Source organism: Natrix helvetica (genome assembly GCF_964273705.1).
Source record: "Natrix helvetica genome assembly, chromosome: 1".
NCBI lineage: Eukaryota > Metazoa > Chordata > Lepidosauria > Squamata > Natricidae > Natrix > Natrix helvetica.
In genome coordinates this window covers 113487612-113510962 of record NC_138548.1, presented here as the reverse complement: position 1 = coordinate 113510962, position 23351 = coordinate 113487612, and the positions used below count along the sequence as shown (strand labels likewise).

Genomic DNA, 23351 nt, shown 5'->3' with positions numbered 1-23351 from the left:
CAGTTCTGTGGGTGTGGCTTGGTAGGCGTGTCAGGGGAAGGATATTGCAAAATCTCCATTCCCACCCCACTCTGGGCCAGCCAGATGTGGTATTTGCCAGTTCTCCGAACTACTCAAAATTTCCACTACCAGAACCTGTCAGAACCTGCTGAATTTCACCCCTGAGCCATATGCCCTCAAGTGAATGAAAGGAATGGTGAAAACCATCATCATTTGACTGTCTTAAGTTCTTTTCTGCATTGGTCAGTCAGATGCTCAAAGTTTGATATTTGTCTTTCCTTTTTATATGTTCTCACATTTGGAAAGAAGTCCAAATTGCCCAATTCATGTTCTGTGCTTTTTGGTGGCTCAGCTAATCCAGTTTAGTACTTTGTTCCAAAGGTGATTTTTCACAAGGCAACTGGACCTTGTTTTTCCTTGCAGGTGTTTTGCTTCTTATTCAAGAAGTTCCTTTAGTTCTTCTTCATCAGAACTGAAAAAGCTTCTTGGATAAAAAGTGACATTTCTTCAAGGAAAAACAAATTCCAGTTGCCTTTTGAAAAAGTACCTTTGGGAAAACCATGACCTGACTGAGACTATCCAGAGACATTTTTTACTTTATGTTTTCCTTTTGCCTTTTTGCACAATGTACTTAGCACTTATTTATGTTGCCTAGTCTGGTGATGGTCTCTTGCTCATTTAGTCAGCTGGTAATTGTCACAAGAAGATCCACTTGCCACTTTCTGATTGGTTCCTTTTATATGTTCACCAACTGATCCGTTGGTTGGTCTCATTAAGGCTGTCAACATTCCTATCATCATTTTCTCAACTCTCTTGGGTTGTGACCATCATCTTTTCAGCTTTTCTCCAACATTGGTGTTGGTGTTCAGTGTACTCAAAAACGTTGAACATAACCATCTGCCATAGTCACTATGAATTGCTATAGTATTAATTGGCTATCTATATTGGCGACAAAATCAAACTTTATGGTTTAATGTATTATATGAATCAATTCTAATTTATTTAATAAGCTATGTTTGTATAAGATTGTTGATTAATATAATGGGTGAATCTTGTATCATCTTCCACATTAGCTCTTACTTCCCATGGATGCTGAATTTGGCCTAAGTAAATTTTTTAAAATAAGAAAAAAGTCCTTAAACAAATGTAATACAACCTAGACGAAGACCGTACTTCATTTCTTTAAAAACACAGAGCAGTCAGTATGCATAAGAATAAATGGACGCACATCTAAAAAATATGTGGACACATATCTAAATTTTACCAAGAGGCAGCAAAATTCTTCACATCAATTCTTGAAGGATAGGTACAGATACTGTGTCTAATTCAGACCTGCACCAGCATCTACTCCCAAAGGCAAGGAAATCTTCAGCATAAATCCGAAAGAAAGTACAGGCGTTGTGATGCCTGTCATAGGATAAATGCAACTTTGGCTTTAGTGGCCATCTTTCTGTGTCTTTCTATGCCATGAAGAAATAAAATACATGAAGGCTAATGAAGGGATATAAAACTTATCCTGGTCCCTTCTTTTGCATATATTTGCATGCTTTGAAGAGTGCTGTTAAAGGCGCAGAAGAAATACCAAATAAATGGTTGTGGCTATGAATTGCAGCTAAGTTGGACAGAGTGTGCATTTAGAGAACGTCCAGTTTTGTGCCCTGGCAAAGTAGAATGCTCATTGTTCATATGACGTCTGCCAATTTTCCATGAGTTGCATACCAGTAAGGTTATTCAGGACTTCATTCTCTGGTTTATCATACTAAATGCTAATTATAATTATAGACTATAGTGGTTAAGACACACCTTAACTAGAAACTCTACCCACTAATGTGAGTTTAGAGCAGAAAATGCAAGAGTGCAAATCATCAGATCCATGTATTCAAGGAAAGTCCGTCCCCCCCACGCCCAATTCTTTCATCTGCATTGTTCAAGAACTTGGCAAGCTTAGTTCTATGGAGGCAACTGGGGAAATAAGGTGAGAATAATATTTTCTATTTGTTCTGTTAATTATAGATTGAAATCCTGAATCTGATCCTCCTTTTTCTTTTCTTTTCCACAGCGGTTACAAAGTGAGCTACCATTCACAACCGAACAGCTGGAGGCTGTTTTTGACAGTCTGGTGCAGGACAATAATGGTTACCTCACCCCAGTAGAATTCAGTGTAGGCCTAGGTAAGAGAAGAAGGAGAGTGACTACATGTGGAACAATGACGGCTGCTCCTGTTGAAGGCAAACAGTAGACATATTTCTGTTCTTAGACAGCTGAGAATGGAACCATACTGAAAACTGAGTCTACTGTAGCAGGCAAGGCAGTGATATATGGAGAACTGAGAATATTGCTCTTCTCTGAAGCAAAGAGGTAGGAATGGATAGACAAAGAGGAGATCCAAGCTGGTGAACTAGTTGTCTTTGCCATTTTACTGTTTAGTCAAACAAACACTGCTTACAAATGTTGGCATACTTTCAGGATTTTTTTTTTTGCCCCATGTCTATTGCACAAACAAATTTCTCAGGGTAGTGAGCATCTGGAAGCCACACCAAACTTCATGTTTGTAGAACAGAGTATGGAATGTAGTTCCTCTTATTGCGAGTCACGTTGGGATGAGGTTTCCTTGCAACCACCTGCTGTCCTATTAACAAGTCTTCCAACACTTCTCATTTACTGCTAAAATACCCAGCAAGCATGAATCCCACCCACCCCCCATGCAGGCAAAGTAGATATTGTAAAAAAGATACATTTGGGATGAGCTGGCTTTGAAGGAGGAGAGGTTACTAAAATACCCTTGTGCTGATTAGAAGAAGCCAAGTTCCTCTTTTTAAGAAAACTTAAATCAACAGTTCTAAAACTTTGCTACAAAGCAGGCTGATCAAAGTGATCAGACCTAGGGAATTGGGTAGGAAAGCAGTGAGAGATTCTGATTTCATGAACTACAATAGAGAGAGACATGATATAGTATATTTTGTCCAAAGGGTAAATATCTTGGAGTTCCAAGAGTAAACAGTTTAGGTATTTGACCTAGGCTACACATGTAGGAGGCAGTAATCATAATACAGGTAGTCCTCAACTTATGACCCCAATTGAGTCCAAAATTTATGTTGCTAAGAGAGAAATTTGTTAAGTGAGTTTTGCCCCATTTTATGACTTTTCTTGTCACCTTTGTTAAGTGAATCACTGCAGTTACATGGTTGTTAAGTGAATCAGGTTTCCTCATTGATTTTGCTTGTCAGAGGGTTGCAAAAATGGCGATCCCAAGACCCCCGGGACACTGCAACAGTCATAAATGTGAGTCAGATGTTAAGCATCTGAATGTAAATCAAGCGAGCATGGGGATGCTGCAATGGTCAAAAAGTCACTTTTTTCAGTGTCGTATCTTTGAACGGTCACTAAGCACACTGTTGTAAGTCGAGGCCTACCTGTATAGAATATTGCTAGTACTGACCTATCCCAGAATAGATAATGGTTAATAGCCACTCAGATAGCTAAAGCAAGTTACTTTATTGTTCTCTACCTAAATTACAAGAATCTCCCCAGACTGCTCGCCTTCCCTTCGGAACAACCACATAAGGTTTCATGAATCTAGGGGTGGAAGGTTTATGTTTTTTGCAGTTATGCGAGGATTCTAAACTAAGCCCATGCTTGACCCCTCCCCCAACTTCCAGCCTAACTCTGAAATCAAGTGCTTGCTAAGCCAATAATAATAAGGGGAATGACATAGTCAGCCTATCACAAATGAGAAAGCCAGTCAGACAAATCACTCTTATTAAAATACTGGCAGAGTGGGGTGGGGAGCAGCAGTGGGAAGGCATCTCTGTGCTCTGTCTTCTGAGGTAAGCAAGACAATGCTTGAGAGAGAGAAGTAATAGAAGAAAGCAGAATGCGCTCTCTGATAGCAACTTCCATATTTTGGCACTAATTCACATATAACAGTTATTATTTATTTATTTTTATTTATTTATTTATTAGATTTGTTAGCCGCTCCCTCTCCACGAAGGGACTCGGGGCGGCGGATTATGGCAGATATAACACTAGGCTATAGTAACTATTTGTTTTTGCCTTAGTATTATGTGCAAATCAGGTCAGCAGATCCTTTAACAAACTGCAGTTTTTTTTTAAATTGAGTTATTTATATGTGTAAGAAGTCCAAATACTAATACTAATAATAAAATGCAGGATTCAACCATAGTCCGTGTTTGGGTTGCCAGAGTTTAGTCCTGGAAACAACGAATAATACAGGTAGTTGATGAGTTACAACCCCCTCTGCCCATTACAGTTGTAAGTCACTGCGGTCCTTAAGTGAGAGGCCCTCATAACTGCCTCATTCAAAGACCAATGTCCCTGCCCTTCCAGATATGGCTGCAAGGGTTGTTTAAAAAATGGAGAAAAAGAGCTGCCTGCTGAAGGAAGACAGGTAGCTCCCCTCGGTGCACAGAACGGGTGGTCTGGAAGCCATGTTGGCTTCCTTCACCACGATGCACTAGAAAATTAGAAAAGCTTTCTCTGTAGCCTGGGGAGGGGTGGGGAGTCTGCACACTGCATAGGGAAGGGAAGCTGTCCCAACTTTGTTCCTCCATACAACACGTCCCTGCACTGACTTCCCTGGCTGGGGGAAAAACCTTCTCTCTAACTGGTGTGTGTGTGAGAGAGAAAGAGGGAGAGGGGAAATGGTGCACTGTTTAGAGAAACAAAATGGCTTGTGACCTCCTAATCTGACTTTCCTGTTGACTTTCTCAGGAATCTGGCAGGGATGATCTCAAATGGTGATCCCACGAGGTTGCTAACCGCCCAGATTGCAATCGCATGACTGCAGGGGCTGTGTAATGGCCGTGACTATGAACACCAATGGTAGATACCTTCATTCAGCGCCATCTTAATTTCCAATAGCCGCTGAATGAACAGCCATACATTAAGTGGAAGACTGCCTGTATGGAATAGCAGAGAATATTTTTAAGACCACAAAGCTGCCCTTCTAGTATGATTGACTGTAGCTTCCAGAATTTGCAGCTAGCAAGGTGAAAGATCTGAATGGACTGGGAGTCTGAGGTTTATATTCAAACATACTTATGAGTACTAAGTGAGGGAAGGGTGATAAGCAGAATTATCTTCATTGCCACAGAGTAACCACAATTCGCTGCATAAATTACGTGGATGGGCTAAGGATGGCCAGTCCTATTTTTCTTAGGACAACCTACATAGCCAATGCGATTTAGAAAGCCACTTTCTAAGTTAAGATGGGGTTATGGATTTGCTATTTCACAAAGGGTCTCTAATTTTGCTTCCCCAATTAATTATGTAGGTCCTGATACTGCAGTCTGGGACTTCGTCTTGAAGTTTGTAACTTCAGTGGGCTTCCAATCAGTATTGTACTTCTCTCTCTTTGCAAAACAGAGCAAAATAAGCCCGAAGCAAATTTCCTTTCTGTGGGCTGAAAGGTGATCTTGTATTCTTTCACTTATTTTCATAGGGAAGTTCATAGGAAACGAGCCACACCAGAACTCTGAAAATGCCAGTCACGAGGAGACCTTTGAGTCTAGCTGGTCGGAGGAATTGGACCAGACAAATGAAGGGGAGAAACTGTTTTGCTCTGTGATGGAGCAGTTTGAAGGATCCCAGGTCTTTGAAGAGTAAGATGGAACTTCTCCAATCTGTCTTTTCCCATTAGAGTATGATTATTATAATTGTTCCATTTAACAGCCTCACGTTCAAAAAAGGTTGCCTTGAATTTTGTATGGCAGACTCTTTGCTATATAATTAGTGAGCTATATTTATTGCCTTTAATCTGTAGAATAGGGGTGAAGACCCTCTGGCTCTCCAGCTGCTGCTGAATTACAGCTCTTAGTATCTCTTACCAGTGGTCACATTGACATAGAACTGAGGACTAGTAAATCTGGTGGGCTATGGATTTCTTATGCCCATGTGAGAATGTTACTCTTCTGCTCTTCTGTTGCTAGTCCAATAAGGGTTAATGCATGATTCTGTGACAATGTTAGTGAAGGAAGAAGAGCAAAAATTGGAATAAGAGTCAACCCAAACTATTTTGAAGCGGGGAATGTGCAAACCTAATGTCCAGAGAAAGCTCAGACTTTAAGGTTTATGTCCTTCCTCTTGTGGTCTGCTTGTTTTTATCATAAGGAAGTGTGGGTAGGAGTAGAACTTAAGATTGTGTCTTGTCTTTAAAAGCATTTTGCTAGAATCTCCATTGTCTTTTCTCCAGTCAGGGTGAAGTTCAAGAGCTTTGGGTTCGAATCCGAAAAGAGGCACCAGAACTCCTAGCCAGTTTTGAAGAGTTTCTTTTCCATATTTCCTCATACATCAAGGAACTACACCATGAGAAAGAATCCATGGAACTGGTATTAAAACGGTAAGCAATTCCCAGAATGTCTTAATGCCTCTTTTGTTATGATGAAGACTGGAGCATTGACTTCCCATCAGGGGTGGGTTCCTGTACCAGTTAGTACCGGTTCGCTTCATGTTCGCGTATGCTCCCGCCACACATTGCTTGCACATGCGCAGTTGATTGTTAATTGTTCTGCGCATGTGCAGAAACTTGCTGGCAACGGCAGAAGAGATCGGGGAACCGGTTCAGGGGCGTGGCCAGCCTGGGTCGCTGCCGATTCTGCGACCCAGGCCAAATTACCACTACCGGTTCAGCCAAATCTGGCCGAACCGGGAGCAAGCCACCTCTGCTACCCATGGACCATCAACAGGGACTGGCAGAATGTGGGAATCTAGAGGAAAGACTATGTTGTGCAAGTATGATAGTGCAGGACACTATCATAAAGTTTTAATTAGAAGGCAAAAAACCTGTAAAATATTGTTGATGATAAAATATTCATGCACAGCATGGAGGCATAGTTGAAGTAAAATATGGGGCTCAACTTTGATGCCAAGATAAGCCAACTGTTTGTGAATAAAACAAAATAGATAAAATGTCAGCAATTTAAATTAGTCATTGTGTCAATTTATTATAAAACATGATTAATCTAATCCTTTATAATCATTTGACACACTTTGCCCTTTAACAACAATGAGTCTTACTGGAATAATTTTTCCAAGGCCTAGTTACAGTTGCTGAAGATTGCAGATAGGATTGTAAAACTTACAGCAAACATTCACTGTCCAGAAACAACATATTAAGCCTATTGTAAAGAATCCTGAGTTTTTCTTTTTAGGAATTTTTTCTTTTTATGGGCAGCAACTATTTAAACATTTTGATATTTTCGTAGGGTTGTGAGAGTGCCATAATTAGTGACTATGTGAAAAGTGACAGGGTGTATCATGTGGTGAAGTGGAATGTACTTATTTTGCTTTAAAACAAAAGATTTCCCCCATTCTCTTACTTTGTTTTCATTTTCTGTTTATTTTACCCAACCAATGTTTTTCAGACGTGGCAACTTTAATATGTGTGAACTTCAGCTACCAGAATTCTCCAGCCAGCATTGTTGCCAAGTTTGAAAAACAGCGGTATATACTTTGTCCACATCTCCTTCTTTCTGTTCTTTTAGAAGAGAGACCGACCATGACCGAGAAATCAGGTGTCTCTATGAGGAAATGGAGCAACAAATTAAAGCTGAAAGGGAGCGGCTGGTCCAGCAGGTAAACTCCTGATCTGCACGCAATCCTAATCCTTGATTACTCCTATGAGGTTTGGCAAGTGCTGGGGATGGTTTTATGGAGGAAGATAAAAAAAGGAACCTGTTCCTCTGCTTTTTTTTTTGCAGGAGTCAACAAGGCTTGAGAAAAACAACATGTTTCAGAAAGAGTTGCAGAACAAAGAACAAGAATTTGAGAAAATTCTTTACCGGCAAAAAAAGGTGACCGAGGCCTGCTTCTCATCCTTTTATGATTAAACCAAAGTTATCATTCAGTAAAGGGGTAACAATCTTTACTATAAACTATCCTTGCCCAATCTAGTGTTTCCTAAATATACTGGATTAGGATTTTCAGAATCCTTGGTAAATGTTTGGAAGATGTGGAATAGAGAAAGGCTGCTACAAAGTATTTGTTGATTCCATCAAGAGAAACTCATGGCTTAACATAAGTTTTTGTATATGCACAAGTGATACAAAGATGCATTGGAAAGTACATCTTGCCTGGCTGGCAGAATTTTTTGCAGAACTAGAACTGGATTAGGGTAAAGGTAAAGGTTCCCCTTGCACATATGTGCTAGTCGTTGCCGACCCTTGGGGGCGGTGCTCATCTCCGTTTCAAAGCCGAAGAGTCAGCGCTGTCCAAAGCGCTGTCTCCGGGGTCATGTGGCTGGCATGACTAAACGGCAAAGGCGCATGGAATACTGTTACCTTCCACCAAAGGTGGTCCCTATTTTTTCTACTTGCATTTTTACATACTTTTGAACTGCTAGGTTGGCAGAAACTGGGACAAGTAAAGGGAGCTTACTCGGTTACATGGTGCTAGGGATTCGAGCTGCTGAACTGCCAACCTTCTGATCAACAAGTTCAGCAAATTAAGATATAGACCTGTTTGGAAAGGAAGAAGTAAAATGCTTTCTGCTCTATTTATTATTTCATCATTCTTGGTTCATTTGGTTCCAATAAGTACTAGTGTTACCATCTGTAGGCTTTCTATTGTCCTTTCATTGCCATGTTACATCAAGATATGATTGAAAGATATGATACTAAAGCTTTGTGTTATTTTTACAGTCTTTGGTTTGTGAGTTGTACAAGGCATTAAAAAATGTTGTGGTCCTTCAGGGATGAGTGGACATGCTTATGAGTTCAACAATGTTAAATCCTTCTTGTTGCTACATTAATACTAGTATTGCAGGAATAAATATAATAGGCTTTTGAAAGAACTTGTTTGCAAAGTCAGGATGCGTGCCTGGATGGAAACATTTCTGTCTGAATGCCTTTTTGGAAACTGTCATGGATGAAATCAGAACTAAAGTGGACAAAGCCATGTTCTATTTAAGGAAAGATATAAACTTAAAATGCCCATTTGAAGAGGGATGTAGCCTAGCCTGCCACCTCTGTTAAGACATTTATATCTTATGGTGTGCCGAGCAAATAATTTTCACAGAGAGTCCTTTCATTTGGGATGAATATGTCTATGATTACGTCTAACCACACCTGATTGGTTTAAGTAACAGCTGTCTGGTTGAGAGCCAATTGCATAATATTGATATAGCAAACTTCATAAAATTCCTGACGTAATAATCCATGACTGTAGGCCAAGTTTCTTCTGAAATCTTATCTTAATCTGCAAGCCTGGCCCAACTGCTTTTGAATAGTATCTGCTATCCTCCCTTAACTTCCAGGCCCAAGGCTCTGGCAGGGTTTCAACTCCATTCATATTTCACTCTGGTCTGGTACACTAATCACCACCAAAGTAAGAAGGACTGTATTTATATATGTCACAATTGTATGGTTATTATTCTTGGAGGAACGCAATTGAGAATTGGGAAATGGAGTAGTTTGTTTGGATAAGTAGTCTATCCATATTGTTGTAGGTGATTTAAATTAATTTTTTAAAAAATATACTCTCAGGATAAAACAATAACAATATTAGATATTGTTCTTATTGCAATCCTAGATTCATTCAGACGTCTTGGTTCTCCAACTATATTTATTTTGTTTTATAAATGTTTATATTTAGTTGGAACATCAGTTACACTCCCAGCACTCTGAGCAGCTAGAAATGCGTATACGAAATGAGAGATTACAAATTCTGAGTGAAAATCTCCTGGATCAGCTGGAAAGGACCAAATGGGAGCTGGAAGTAGCCCAAAGTCGGTTGCAAGAATTGCAGAAAGAAGCCCAGGTAGAGCAGGAACAGAAGAACAGGTATGACCACGGATAACGACAATATGTAGAATGGCCTTTTGTAGTTAGAATGGAAATATTAGAAAAGTGATGCTGTTGTGTGTGGCTGCTGCACATTGATAACTCTTTAAGGGTGAACATTTTCTGATATTTTGTTTTCCCTACTCCACTACAATCTTTAGAAATCTCCGATGTATGTATGTATGTATGTATGTATGTATGTATGTATGTATGTATGTATGTATGTATGTGTGTTACAACCCCTGGTATGCCCAAATATGGAAGGGAGCTCACTACTCCCCCTTTCTGTCCTTCGGCTCATTACAGAAGACCATCCAGGCAGAAAACCATATTTTTATTTTTAATGTTGCCTTTGCTATGTTTGTGTTGTATTTGTGCTGATAAATAAATAAAGGGAGACTAGTATAGATCTACTTCAAACTATTTAGCTCTCATCAGCTAGCCATATGTATATATGTATATACATATTTAAAGCAACAAAGCCAACATTTATTTATTTATTTATTTGATTTGATTTCTAGACCGCCCCCTCTCCCCGAAGGGACTCGGGGCGGTGTACAGGTACCAAATTAAAAACCTTACAAATAATCATAAATATAGTTAAAATCGAATTAAACTTTAAACCCCTGTACAAATTTATAAAAATTAAAAACTTAGCCTAAGACCAAAATGTAAAAATACAGACTGAGGTGGGAGAGCTGGAATTAGGCCAAGCCGGCTAGATTAAACAGGTGGGTTTTGAGCTTCTTACGGAAGGAGCGGAGGTCTGTGGTTGTTCTAATATCAGAGGGAAGGTCATTCCAGAGGGTCGGGCCCATCACAGAGAAGGCCCTTCCCCTGGGCGTCGCCCGCTGGCACAGCCTAGTGGACAGCACCTGGAGGAGTCCCTCTCTGTGTGAGCGAATCGGCCGAAGGGATGTGTGGGGCAGGATACGATCCCGCAAATAACTAGGCCCTGTGCCATGGAGCACTTTGAAGATGATAATCAGCACCTTGAAACGCACCCGAAAAGCTACAGGTAGCCAGTGCAGCCCGCGCAGGAGAGGTGTTACGTGGGAGTATCTAGCGACTCCCGAAACTGCCCGCGCGGCCGCATTCTGAACCAACTGCAGTCTTCGGGTGCATCTCAAGGGGAGCCCCATGTAGAGAGCGTTACAGTAGTCTAGCCGGGACGTCACAAGCGCATGGGTGACTGTGCGAAGAGTGTTCCGGTCCAATAGGGGACGCAATTGGCGCACCAGGCGAACCTGGTGAAACGCCCCCCTTGCCATGGCTGTCACATGGTCGTCCATTGACAGCCGGGCATCTAGGAGGACGCCCAAATTGCGTACCCGATCCACGGGGGCCAGATGTTCGCCCCCAATGGCCAGTGATGGAATCAGCTGGTTGAACCGGGGTGCCGGTAGCCACAGCCACTCCGTCTTGGATGGGTTGAGCTTGAGTCTGTTACTTCCCATCCAGATCCGTACGGCTTCCAGACACCGGGACATCACTTTGACGGCATCGTTGGGGTGGTTCGGGGTAGAGATGTACAGCTGGGTATCATCCGCGTACAGATGGTAATCTACCCCGAACCCACGAATGATCTCGCCCAGCGGCTTCATATATGCATTGAACAGGAGAGGCGAGAGGACCGACCCCTGTGGCACCCCACAAGTGAGCGGCCTCGAGGTCGACCTCTGCCCCCCTGCCGATACAAATTGCACTCGGCCAGAGAGGTAGGAGGAGAACCACCGCAGAACGGTGCCCCTCACCCCCAGCCCCTCCAGTCGATGCAATAGGATACCATGGTCGATGGTATCAAAAGCCGCCGAGAGGTCTAGTAGGACCAGGATGGAGGAGCAACCCCCATCTCTGGCCCTCCAGAGATCATCCACCAAAGCGACCAATGTCGTCTCCGTGCTGTGGCCGGGCCGGAAACCGGACTGGCGCGGGTCCAGATAATCAGTTTCCTCCAGGTGGCGTGGAAACTGTTGTGCCACCACACTCTCTACAACCTTCGCCAGAAAGCAAAGGTTGGAGACGGGACGGTAGTTGGCTAACACAGCTGGGTTCAGGGAAGGCTTATTGAGGAGGGGCCTCACCACCGCCTCTTTCAGGATGGCCGGCAAGAACCCCTCACTCAAAGAAGCGTTGACTAACTTCTGGAGCCAGCCTCGTGTGACCTCCCAGGATGCCAGTACAAGCCAGGAGGGACACGGGTCCAGTAAACATGTGGTGGCTCGCAGTTGCCTACGCAGCTTGTCCATATCGTCAGAAGTAATAGAGTCAAACTCCTCCCAGAGTGGAGCCTCAAGACTCACCTCCGACGTCCCCTCTAGACCACTAGTAGAGACCAACTCGCTTCGAATCTGAGCGATTTTGTCCTGCAGATACTCCCCAAATTCCTCTGCTCTACCCTGCAAAGGGTCTTCCCAGGTCTCCATGATTCCTGCCAGGTCTGGCTCCCCCTCCGACACCAAGTCGTTAATGAGGGGGGCTTTGTTGACAATGGACCTGGCATTGCATAGCATCAGTCTCAGGCCCTGGCTCTGTAGGGCCTGACCACCTAGATTGTGGGGGTTGGGACAAATGACCGGCCGTACCCAATGACCACAGCCCCGGTCTCCCAACCGGCGATAAGATCTCTGGCTACCCTCGCACCTGCCCCTCCCCACGACCGTTGGAAAAAAAAGACCCTCTTCTGGAATATCACTACTCCCCCCCCCTTAATGGCTCCGCTCACTTCCTTATTAACTCCACCCGCCAGCTTGGCATTGGTCCCTCCCTCAGTCTGACTAGCCCCTCCCCCCACCCTGGAACCCCCTAAAAAACAAATAAAACATTTAACTAAAAAACCCCTAAGATTGCGCCTCGCCCACCTCTCTGGATTAATGTATCCCTCATCAAGGTGGGCCCTCTTAAGGACGGAGGGCCAAACCTGCGAGAGGGGGGACTCCCGCAGTAAAATCAGGTTTGCCCTAGAATATAGACAGTTCTCAGTCCCTGCAGCAGCTGGTCGTTCTCCAGCTCCATCACGCGCACCCGCTCGATGTAGAGGGCCAGGCGGTCGCTGAGGTGCCGCAGCTCTCTCCTCTCCTGTAGGTGCGAGAGCCGCGCGGGCGGGAGGGGCGTCGCTGGGGCGGCGGCGGCGGCGACAGTGGACATGGCGTGAGCGGGGGGCCCCCAGGCGGGCACCGGGCAGGCGCCGGTCATTCAATCCCACAAATTGGGGTACCTCGGAAACGGCGCATGTCCAGTCGGAGGGGGACTTTTACATGCTGGGTTTTTTTTTTTTTTTATGGTTGACTCTCCCAAGAACTTTTATTGGGCCTCCAACACCGCTGTCTTAGCTCATGTGCAACTTCACCCACTGCAAACAGCAGCCAGAGCAGGGTGGGGAGGAAAAAATAATATATCACAATCCTTCCGTTGGAGAGAAAAAAAGGAGAAAGGACTTCACGGGAGAAGCAAAGCAGGAGCAAAGCAGGAAGGCCTTTCGATTAATTTCTTCTTTTCTAACCCAACTAGAGGGACCTCAGCAGGATGTTGGCTTGTGGTGCAGATGGCTGGCTGTTTGTTTTTTTCTTTCCCTCTCTCCTTCTCTCCCTTATTCTTCCAGCATGCAAAAATCCACTGGTCTGTTGTTCGCTGAGCCACCAGGCCGAAGAAGAGTCTGGAAAAACCGAGGAGCCGCGGGTGGTGGTGGTGGTGGTGCTGCTGCTGCCGCCTGCGAGGCCGCTCCCGTCCACCGGCCTGGGGCCCTGCCTGCTGCGCGTGTGGCGAAGTGGCGGCCCCGGTCCCTCCCGCGAGGCGAGCAGCGGCAGCTTTGTCCCGGCGGCCCCGGCCTGCGCGTGTGGCGAAGGAGCAGCGAGGAGCAGCGGCAGCTTCGTCCCGGCTTCGTCCCGGCTTCGTCCCAGCTTCGTCCCGGCGGCCCCGGCCCTTCAGGGACCGAAAAACGCTCCGGGGCTACGCGGGATTAGCAGGTGCTCTTGCGTCTTTCCGGAAGGCGAGGCGCTGTAGATGGCAGCCTCTGATGATGGGCGTTGGCGCCGTACTTCTCCCGGTCCACACATCCCACCTACATTTATAGAAAAATGGTAGCTCTAATCACGCTTTGCTCATACATGCACAAAGCCAAAGGCACCAGCCTGAAGATGACGAGTGTGACCTCGTCGAAACGTCACCAAGATACTGTCAATCTTACATGGGAAAAAACCCGAATACACCAAGACCTGCATACCTATACCCGTGAAAATCTACGAAAACAAATATCCTACCTCTATGGGGAGGAAACCTTCCTGCTGACCAGGACCTACGAAAAACTTGAAGTCCGAAGAGCCACCATCTTATGTGACCTCAAATTCCTGTGCAACTGCCGAGACAAAAACGTGATCCCCACATGCTTCCAACTAAAATTCCATTCAAAAACCTCAGCCACTGAAAGGATCCTGAAAAGAACTGAATTAGCCCTAATCAGAAACGAACTGCACAGGAAAAGAGTCCTACTAGACCAAACCAACAGGAACCTACTCACTCTTCACCTCAAACTCAGCAACAAAATCCACCCAGCACTCTGGGACAAATCCAAACAACTAGCCCTCTGGAGAGCTGAAACAGAAACCTCCCACAAGACAGACACACACACCAACAAACTCCACAGACTAGAAAAACGCCAGCAGCCCAACCCCACTCCACAGCAACTCATGAAACAAACAGTACATAACTTATCAGACAGGACCGTAGCAGAAACCAATGTCCTTTCCAAAGGATTCAACTTTGCAGTCACCCCCAAACGCATCCCCACTGAAAACATCATATGCGGAGTTGAAGCTACCCTAACCAATATCAACCCAGATGAAGCCAATAAAATCAGACTTGAAGTCACCAACTTCCTCTGCTCCAGCAATCCACCCAGAAGCAACTTATATAAAGAAGAACAAAAAGCACTCACCAACTTGAGAAAAGACAACAACATAATCATTCTCCCAGCAGACAAAGGTAACTCCACTGTGGTGATGAACACATCTGACTACCAAGCCAAACCTACTCCAAGACCCTGCTTACAAAACTCTAAACACAGACCACACCACCTACCTTGGAAAAAACCACCAAATCCAAAATAAAAACCTCTCCCATCAGTGAAGAGATCCAGCAAAGAATCATCCCCAGAGAAAAATCATCCAGATGCCCCAAGCTCTATGGCCTCCCCAAGATACACAAAGAAGAACACCACTCAGACCCAGTCAGCTCCATAGGCTCACCTCTACAGAATCTTGCCAAATTTCTTGCCAAACAACTTCAGCCCTACACAGAATCCATCACCTGACATGTACATAACTCAATCCACTTCATAGAAACAATAAAGAAACAAAACCTACAACCCAGCAACCTACTCGTCAGCTTCGATGTCATATCCCTCTTCAGCCAAGTGCCTATTAAAGAAGCCTTGACAGCTATCCAAAACAAATACAACCCCCCCAAGCACGTCCTAGATTTTACCAACCACTGCCTAACCAACACATACATCATCCACAATGGTCAAAGATACAAACAGATAGAAGGAGCACCTATGGGATCACCCCTCTCACCCGTCATCGCAAACCTATACATGGAACACTTTGAAACCAACACCTTAGATAAATCTGAACACAAACCCAAACTCTGGCTTAGATATGTAGATGACACTTTCATAATTTGGCCACATGGGAAAGAAAAACTGGACAACTTCCTCACACATCTCAACAGCCTACACCCCAAAATACAATTTACTATGGAAATAGAAGCTAACTTCCCTTTCTGGATGTCCTAATCTACAAAAAACCAATGGCTCCCTAGGACACACCATTTACCAGAAAAAAACATACACCAATCGCTACTTAAACGCACAATCCCATCACCACACTGCACAAATCAACTCCGTAGCCAAGACCCTCATCTCCAGAACCAAACGCCTAGCTGACAAAGAGCACCTGAAAACTGAATTACACACCCTCACAAACATATTAATTTCCAATGGATTAAAAAAAAACACAATTACCAACCTAATCCAAAGGGAGATACCCCCCAAGAACCGAGACACAGAACAGGACAACGGCATCACCCTCCTCCCTTATATCAAAGGCACCACAGATAAAATCAGCAAAATTCTACACAAACACAATATCAAGACAGCCTTCGGCACTGACCAAAAAATAGCCAACATCTTAAGAAACCCCAAAGACAAGATCCAGCTAGAAAACCAAGGAGTTTACGAAATACCATGCAAAATCTGCGCTGCCACATACATTGGACAAACTAATAGGAGAATAAATGCACGCATCGGAGAAACAAGAACGCAGTCAGAAAAGAAGAAAAAACTTCCTCCCTTTTCCAGCACATTAAAGCAACAGGACATGAAATTGATTTTGAAGGAACCAAATTACTCTCCAAAACTGAACACTTCAACAAGAGAATAATTATGGAAGCTATTGAAATAGAGAAACACCCCCACAACATGAATAAACGTGACGATACCTCCCGCATACCAGATATCTGAAACTAGCCTTAGTCAATAAATGAGTCCCAGCCACAAAAAACGACACAGGACCCAGAACAACACAGGACACCATCACCAATCACCCTCATCAAATATCAATTTCATCAACCAATCAAGATGTGACAACACAGCCAACCAATCCGTTTAAAGCAACAAAGCCAACATTCCACACCCACCCACCTATATTTATAGAAAAACAGTAGCTCCGATCATGCTTTGTTCGCACAAGCACGAAGCCAAAGGCACCAGCCTGAAAATGACGAATGTGACCTCGTCGAAACGTCGCCAAGATACTGTCAATCTTACACAGGAAAAGACCCGAAAACGCCAAGACCTGCATGTATGTATGTATGTATGTATGTATGTATGTATGTATGTATATGGTATGTATGTATGTATGTATGTATGTATGTATGTATGTATGTATGTATATTCGTAGATTTTCATGGGTGTAGGTATGCTGGTCTTGTTGTACTCGGGTCTTTTCCAGTGTAAAATTGAGATTGTCTTGGCAACGTTTCGGCGAGGTCTCACTTGCCATCTTCAGGCTGAGTTTTGGGCTTAAAGCGTGGTCGGAGCTGCCGTCTTTCTATAAATCTTGGTGGGGGTGTGTGGAGTGCTGGCTTTGTTTCAGTAAGTGGAATGATTGGTTATGTGGTTGTATCATGATTGGTAGATTGGCGCTGATTGATGCTGGCTGTGTGTCTGTTGTTTCGTGTTGTAATGGCCTGGGTGGTGGGTGGGGCTCGTTTGATGACTAGGGCTGGTTTCCAGATGTCTGGTAGGCGGGAGGTGTGTGTGTGTGTGTGTGTGTATGTATGTATGTATGTATATATATATATATATATATATATATATATATATATATATATATATATATATATATATATATAATGTTTTCGTAGATTTTTTCGGGTGTAGGTATGCTGGCCTTGTATTTGGGTCTTTTCCCATGTAAGATTGAGATTGTCTTGGCTACACACACACACACACAGGTTATGAGTACACCGAAGGCATAGTACCTTTCCTTTCCTTGAGATAAACTAATGATGGAAGTCTTTTTCCAATTACATTTTTCTAGCAACTTCATGAAGGAATTAGCTTGGATAACAAACACCCCAGCATTTAAATATAAGGCCTTCTTTTGTCAAAACCTACAGGGCATGACAGTCCTGGAACAAAACAAATATTATCATTATCTCCACGGAAATCAATTACTTTAATGTTTAGAAAAATATGTCATTTGAGAATTATTGGTGCCAGTCAAGTAACCAGTTACTGTATGTTATCAAGTGGTAAATAATATATTTAATTGACCAAAACCGGCTTTCCATGGTAAACAGAGGTAAGAGAATGGCCCTGTCCTCTGTGCGACAATTTCAACCAGTTTTCCCTGATGTGGTCTGCTTCAAACACATGGAGCATTAAATCCCAAATGCCTACATCAGGGACGACGGGAGTTGAAGTAGAAACATATTTGGAGAGTCAAAGTTGTTCATTGTTGAGAAACAATAACTACCCAGTATCCATAGACACAATGTTTTAGATGAGATGGATGTATCAAAAATAAAGCTACCTAAAAAGCTGTTTTAGTGTGCTCAGGTAAACCCATACAGGTAGTCCTTGACTTACAACCACAATTGGGGCCAGAATTCCATTGGTAAGCAAGGCAGTTAAGAGAGTAGTGCACAGTTTTATAACCTTTTTTGGCTACATCTGTTAAGCAAATCACTGCAGTTATTAAGTGAATCAAACCAAATCCAGCTTCCCTCGTTGACTTTGCTTGTTGGTGGTTGGCTGGGAAGGTCATGAATGATGGTCATATGTCTGTGGGAAGCTGCAATGGTCGCAAGTGTGAGGACGGTCATAAGTCACTTTTTTCAGTGCTCTTTGTAATGTTGAACAGTTGCTAAATGAATGTTGCATGCTGAGGACTCCCGATGTCACTTGACCTGTATCCTTAGGGCCAAACTATACCTTGTGCATACATGCAACCATTGGAGGAAAAAAAAGTGGGAATAAGAAGGACACATGAATGTCCTTTGAGAAAAGGCAGATATCCTTGTCTATAAACCTGTGATAACAATAGGCTGCGACCCACCACATGTTTATTGGACCCGTGTCCCTCCTGGCTTGTACTGGCATCCTGGGAGGTTACGTGCGACTGGCTCCTGGGCCTAGTGAACGCCTCGTTGGGTGAGGGGTCTCTACCGGCCGCCTTGAAAGAGGCGGTGGTGAGGCCCCTGCTCAAGAAGCCTTCCCTGGACCCAACGGACCTAGTCAATTATCGTCCTGTCTCCAACCTTCCTTTTTTAGCGAAGGTTGTAGAGAGTGTGGTGGTACAGCAGTTCCCACGTCACCTGGAGGAAAATGATTATCTAGACCCGCGCCAGTCCGGCTTCCGACCCGGGCACAGCACGGAGACGGCCTTGGTCGCATTGGTTGATGATCTCTGGAGGGCCAGAGATAGGGGTTGTTCCTCTATCCTGGTCCTATTAGATCTCTCGGCGGCGTTCGATACCATCGACCATGGTATCTTGTTGCACCGGCTAGAGGGGCTGGGAGTCAGGGGCACCGTCTTACGGTGGTTTGGCTCCTACCTCTCTGACCGGACGCAACGTGTGTTGGCAGGGGAGCAGAGTTCGACCCGGAGGTCACTCACATGTGGAGTGCCACAGGGATCGGTGCTCTCGCCTCTCCTGTTCAACACATACATGAAACCGCTGGGCGAGATCATCCGTGGTTTTGGGGTGGGATATCATCTGTATGCTGATGATACTCAGCTATACATTTCCACCCCGAACCACCCCAATGAGGCCGTCAAAATGATGTCCCGGTGTTTGGAGGCCGTACGGGTCTGGATGGATGGCAACCGACTAAAACTCAACCCTTCCAAGACGGAGCGGCTGTGGCTTCCGCCCCCCCGGTTCAACCAGGTGTTTCCATCTCTGGCCATCGGGGGCGTGCAACTAGCCCCCATGGAACAGGTGCGCAATTTGGGCGTCCTCCTAGATGCCCGGCTGTCCATGGATGACCATGTAACAGCCGTGGCAAGGGGGGCGTTCCATCAGGTCCGCCTGATGCGCCAATTGCGCCCCTTATTGGACCGGGATGCCCTACGCACAGTCACCCATGCGCTAGTGACGTCTCGCCTGGACTACTGCAATGCTCTCTACATGGGGCTTCCCTTGAGATGCACTCGGAGACTACAGTTGGTCCAGAACGCGGCCGTGCGGGTGATTATGGGGAGGACTAGATACTCCCCTGTAACACCTCTCCAGCGCGAGCTGCACTGGCTTCCTGTGGTCTACCGAGTGCATTTCAAGGTTTTGATTATGATCTTTAAAGCGCTTCATGGCACAGGACCTAGTTACATGCAGGATCGCATCCTGCCCCACACATCCCTACGACCAATTCGCTCACACAGAGAGGGACTTCTCCGGGTGCCGTCCGCCAAACAGTGTCGGGGGGCGACACCCAGGAGCAGAGCCTTCTCTGTGATGGGCCCAGCCCTGTGGAATGACCTCCCCCGTGACATCAGGATTATTTCCGATCTTCGCTCCTTCCGTGTACAGTTGAAGACCCACCTCTTTCAATTATCTGGCCTGGCTCAACCGTAATTTTTCATAATCCTCCTGACTGTCTTTTTTAAATTTTAAATTTTTATTGTATATTGGGTTTTTATTATTGGGGTATGTTAATGGTTTTAATTGTCTAAATGTTGTAATCTATTACCTCCTCCGTGCATGTATGTCTTTGTATATATGTATGTTTATATATGTCCTAGTGTACGCCGCCCCGAGTCCTGCCTGGAAAGGGAGCGGCTAATAAATTCAAATTTATTATTATTATTATTATTATAGGCCATTAACAAATAGTCCAAGTTCATACCATGTACTTAGCCATTCTTTGTTTTAACCATTCTCAGTAAACCAAAATGGGTGGGTTTATATATCAGATGAAACCATACATTTGCAAGCTTGCAAATTACCATGACTTGATTCATACCTACAATTAAGCCAAAAACACATAAGTAACATTATGCCATTGTGCAGCATGCAAACAAGTAGGGGAGACCTAGTTAGTACTAATTTACTTAGACCATCCTCCATATACAGTTACCGCCAGCAGGCGTAGTACTGCTAAGTTTTAGCCAATATTAATGTTTGCAAAATTACAAAACACAGATTTACATATAGGAAATACTTTTTTCCCCCTTGCTTCTATCCCAGAGATATATTTCAAGCTTCTAAGAATATGCAGAAGGAAAAACAAAGCCTCTTGCGTCAGTTGGAGCTCCTCAGGTAAGAAAGGTATCTGAAAAAGAGTGGTTAGAAGTGTGAGTGTCTTTTCAGTTACTTGGAAAACACTCGAATACAAAAGCTACAGAAAGTGGACCCCTTCGGGGCAGCGGTCTCCAACCTTTCTGGTTTTGTGGACTGGCGGGGGAGGAGGCCGAGGGGATGATTTTGCGCAAGTGGCGGGTGAGAGCACGCGTGTGCAAAGCTCTATTTGCGTGAGTGGCAGGCACATGTGCTGGCCATTTGTACAAATGGAGCTATGTATGCAGATGGGGCTACGTGCGTAGGTGGAGCTGTATGCGCATGTATACCTGTCCGCTGTGTCCACGCCCCAGTTCTGAACAGACCAGTAGTGGGCCTCAGCCCAGGAGTTGGGGACCCCTGCTCTGGGGAAAAGCAATAGCACTTAGACTTATATACCGCTTAACAGTGCTTTACAGTCCTCTCTAAGTGGTTTATAGTGTCAGCCTATTGTCCCCAACAACCTGGCTCCTCATTTTACCAACCTCAGAAGGATTGGAAGGCTGAGTCAACCCTGAGCTGGTGAGAATCGAACTGCCAAACTGAAGGCAGCCGGCAGTCAGCAGAAGTAGCCTCCGGTACTGCACTCTAACCACTGTGCCACCACAGCTCCTAGATATGTTAGAAGATTAAAAGAAAGATTTAAAAAGAGGAAGGGAAATGGACTTTTGCAATTGGAGGCTTGTGACTGAATTACAGGGGGAGAAATGGAAAGTGTCTCTACCTCTACCTGGGACTAATTCTTCCAGGATGTTTGTGATGTCCCTCTCTTTACCCTGGGAGATACAATTCCATGGAAAGGAATAATATGTATTTAACGTACAATTAAGAAAAAACAGTTGGGAGGGCTACATGGGAATTAGCTGTTAAGAGTTATTGGCCTCATTTACAGATAACAATTACTTAAGATTTATTTTGATCATGGTGTATGGAAGAAATAGAATGATGTCATGAAGACAAACAAAATAGTCTTGATTATTTTTTTCTCCTTCATTTCTTTTACAGTGGAGCACCCAGTATAAGCTATTTTGTATTCAGAATAATAATACAATGTGTTAGATTGTTAACAAGTTACTTCGTATAATTAAATATTTGGATGGTCTAATATTTGTTGGATCGTTGCCAAAATGGGAAAATTGAACTCAGAAACCTCTTGTCTAGTTGACATTGGGCTGAACTCATATGGTGGCCACCTTATACAAGCAATTGCTCTCCAGAATTTATTAAATGCAATCTAGGTGCCAAAGAAATTATTGAACTAACATTTGTGATCGTACAAATAATAGTTTCTTACTTCTCTTGTCTTCTCTGTCTCGTAAGGCTATATTCATACAACAAATTGATTTAATTTAATATTGCTATTAAAGCCCAGTCTAGTTATTTTATAGTTCAGTGCATTATGCAAATTCAGAACATTTGATGAATCACATAAATCATTGATAAGTAAACCAGAGGTAAGCAGGTAAGGCAAAACAATTATTGACCACAGTACTGTTGCTGACTGTCAGTAGTTATGAAATCTTCTACAATCTGGTACCTGCGAAATGTGATGTGAAATTATGGGACCTGTAGTACATCATAGCAGTAGGGATGTCAGATCATTTCTGCACTAGTGCGTTGCAGCCTTTCAGAGCTGTGCAACAATCATTTTGCCAAAGTAACAGTAATCTAAACAGGGCTTATATTACTTTAGGAATGACTAGGCAATACGATGAATACATTCTACGTCACTATCATGGAAATTATTTAAGTTTGGATATGGAGAAAGGGCAAACATGGACACTGTAGCCATAACACTTGCATTTGTCTTGCTTACCTCTGGAGCAGAGAGATGAACAAAAATCTACGAGATGAGAGAGACACAATTGAAGCTAAGAAGATGGTCAGTCTGAAAAAGAACATTTTAATCCCCAGCCACCACTCCTTTGCCTGCTGTCGTTGCTGCCATCACTCGGGGACATTTCATTTACCTGGGGGATACTAACAGAAACACAGAGTTTAATTATTCTTTTTTTGTAAGGAAGTTCCTTTTCTAAGTCTAAATGAAGCGAGGACTGTATTTTTGCAAACCCCTGTCATTGGAGAGAGAAAAAATCAGCATAGCTTGCCTATTTCTGATTGTACAGGAAAGACTCTTTACAATACAATACAATACAATAGTAGAGTTGGAAGGGACCTTGGAGGTCTTCTAGTCCAACCCCCTGCCTAGGCAGGAAACCCTATACCGTTTCAGACAAATAGCTATCCAACATCTTCTTAAAGACTTCCAGTGTTGGGGCATTCACAACTTCTGGAGGCAAGCTGTTCCACTGATTTAAGCAGATGTTCTTTAAGCAGATGTTCTTTGGACCGGAAAGCATGTTTGCACTTTTTGAGCTCTTTGCACTAAAGGTAAAATACACAGTAACTGAATCTATAGAAAATTGAATGTTCTTCATGCAGTTTAAAGAAAAAGTCTTCTCTTTCCTTCTATTGTCACTGTTTCTAATAACTTGGGAATTTTAGCTGCAAGCCCCATGTCTTACTTTACAACAGATAGCACTTTGCATCAACTCTTTTTGCCATATTTATTCATGATTTTTACACAGTTTTCACAGTTGTGTAGCTTTATTAAAGCCTGAAGGATTTGTGCTTGACCCTTTCTGTTCCTTACCTAGGTCTGCTCCCCTAATGGACTACCCACCCCCTTTCCCCCCCCTCTAATGGATGTATGTA

General features: G+C 43.8%; 1 protein-coding gene across 2 annotated transcripts in view; it reads left to right on the top strand.

Annotated features, from left to right (window-relative positions):
* The window catches only part of CRACR2B (calcium release activated channel regulator 2B), a 34432-nt gene extending 11715 nt beyond the window's left edge, over positions 1-22717 (top strand). For both annotated transcript variants that reach the window (XM_081941070.1, XM_081941071.1), the window contains exons 5-12: positions 2060-2171; positions 5462-5621; positions 6212-6358; positions 7503-7593; positions 7719-7811; positions 9610-9797; positions 20547-20618; positions 22464-22717. In XM_081941070.1, the coding sequence (XP_081797196.1) occupies positions 2060-2171; positions 5462-5621; positions 6212-6358; positions 7503-7593; positions 7719-7811; positions 9610-9797; positions 20547-20618; positions 22464-22620 (1020 nt within the window). In that variant the 3' untranslated portion in view covers positions 22621-22717. The remainder of the gene's footprint in view (positions 1-2059; positions 2172-5461; positions 5622-6211; positions 6359-7502; positions 7594-7718; positions 7812-9609; positions 9798-20546; positions 20619-22463) is intronic.
* The last annotated feature ends 634 nt before the right edge of the window (positions 22718-23351 follow it).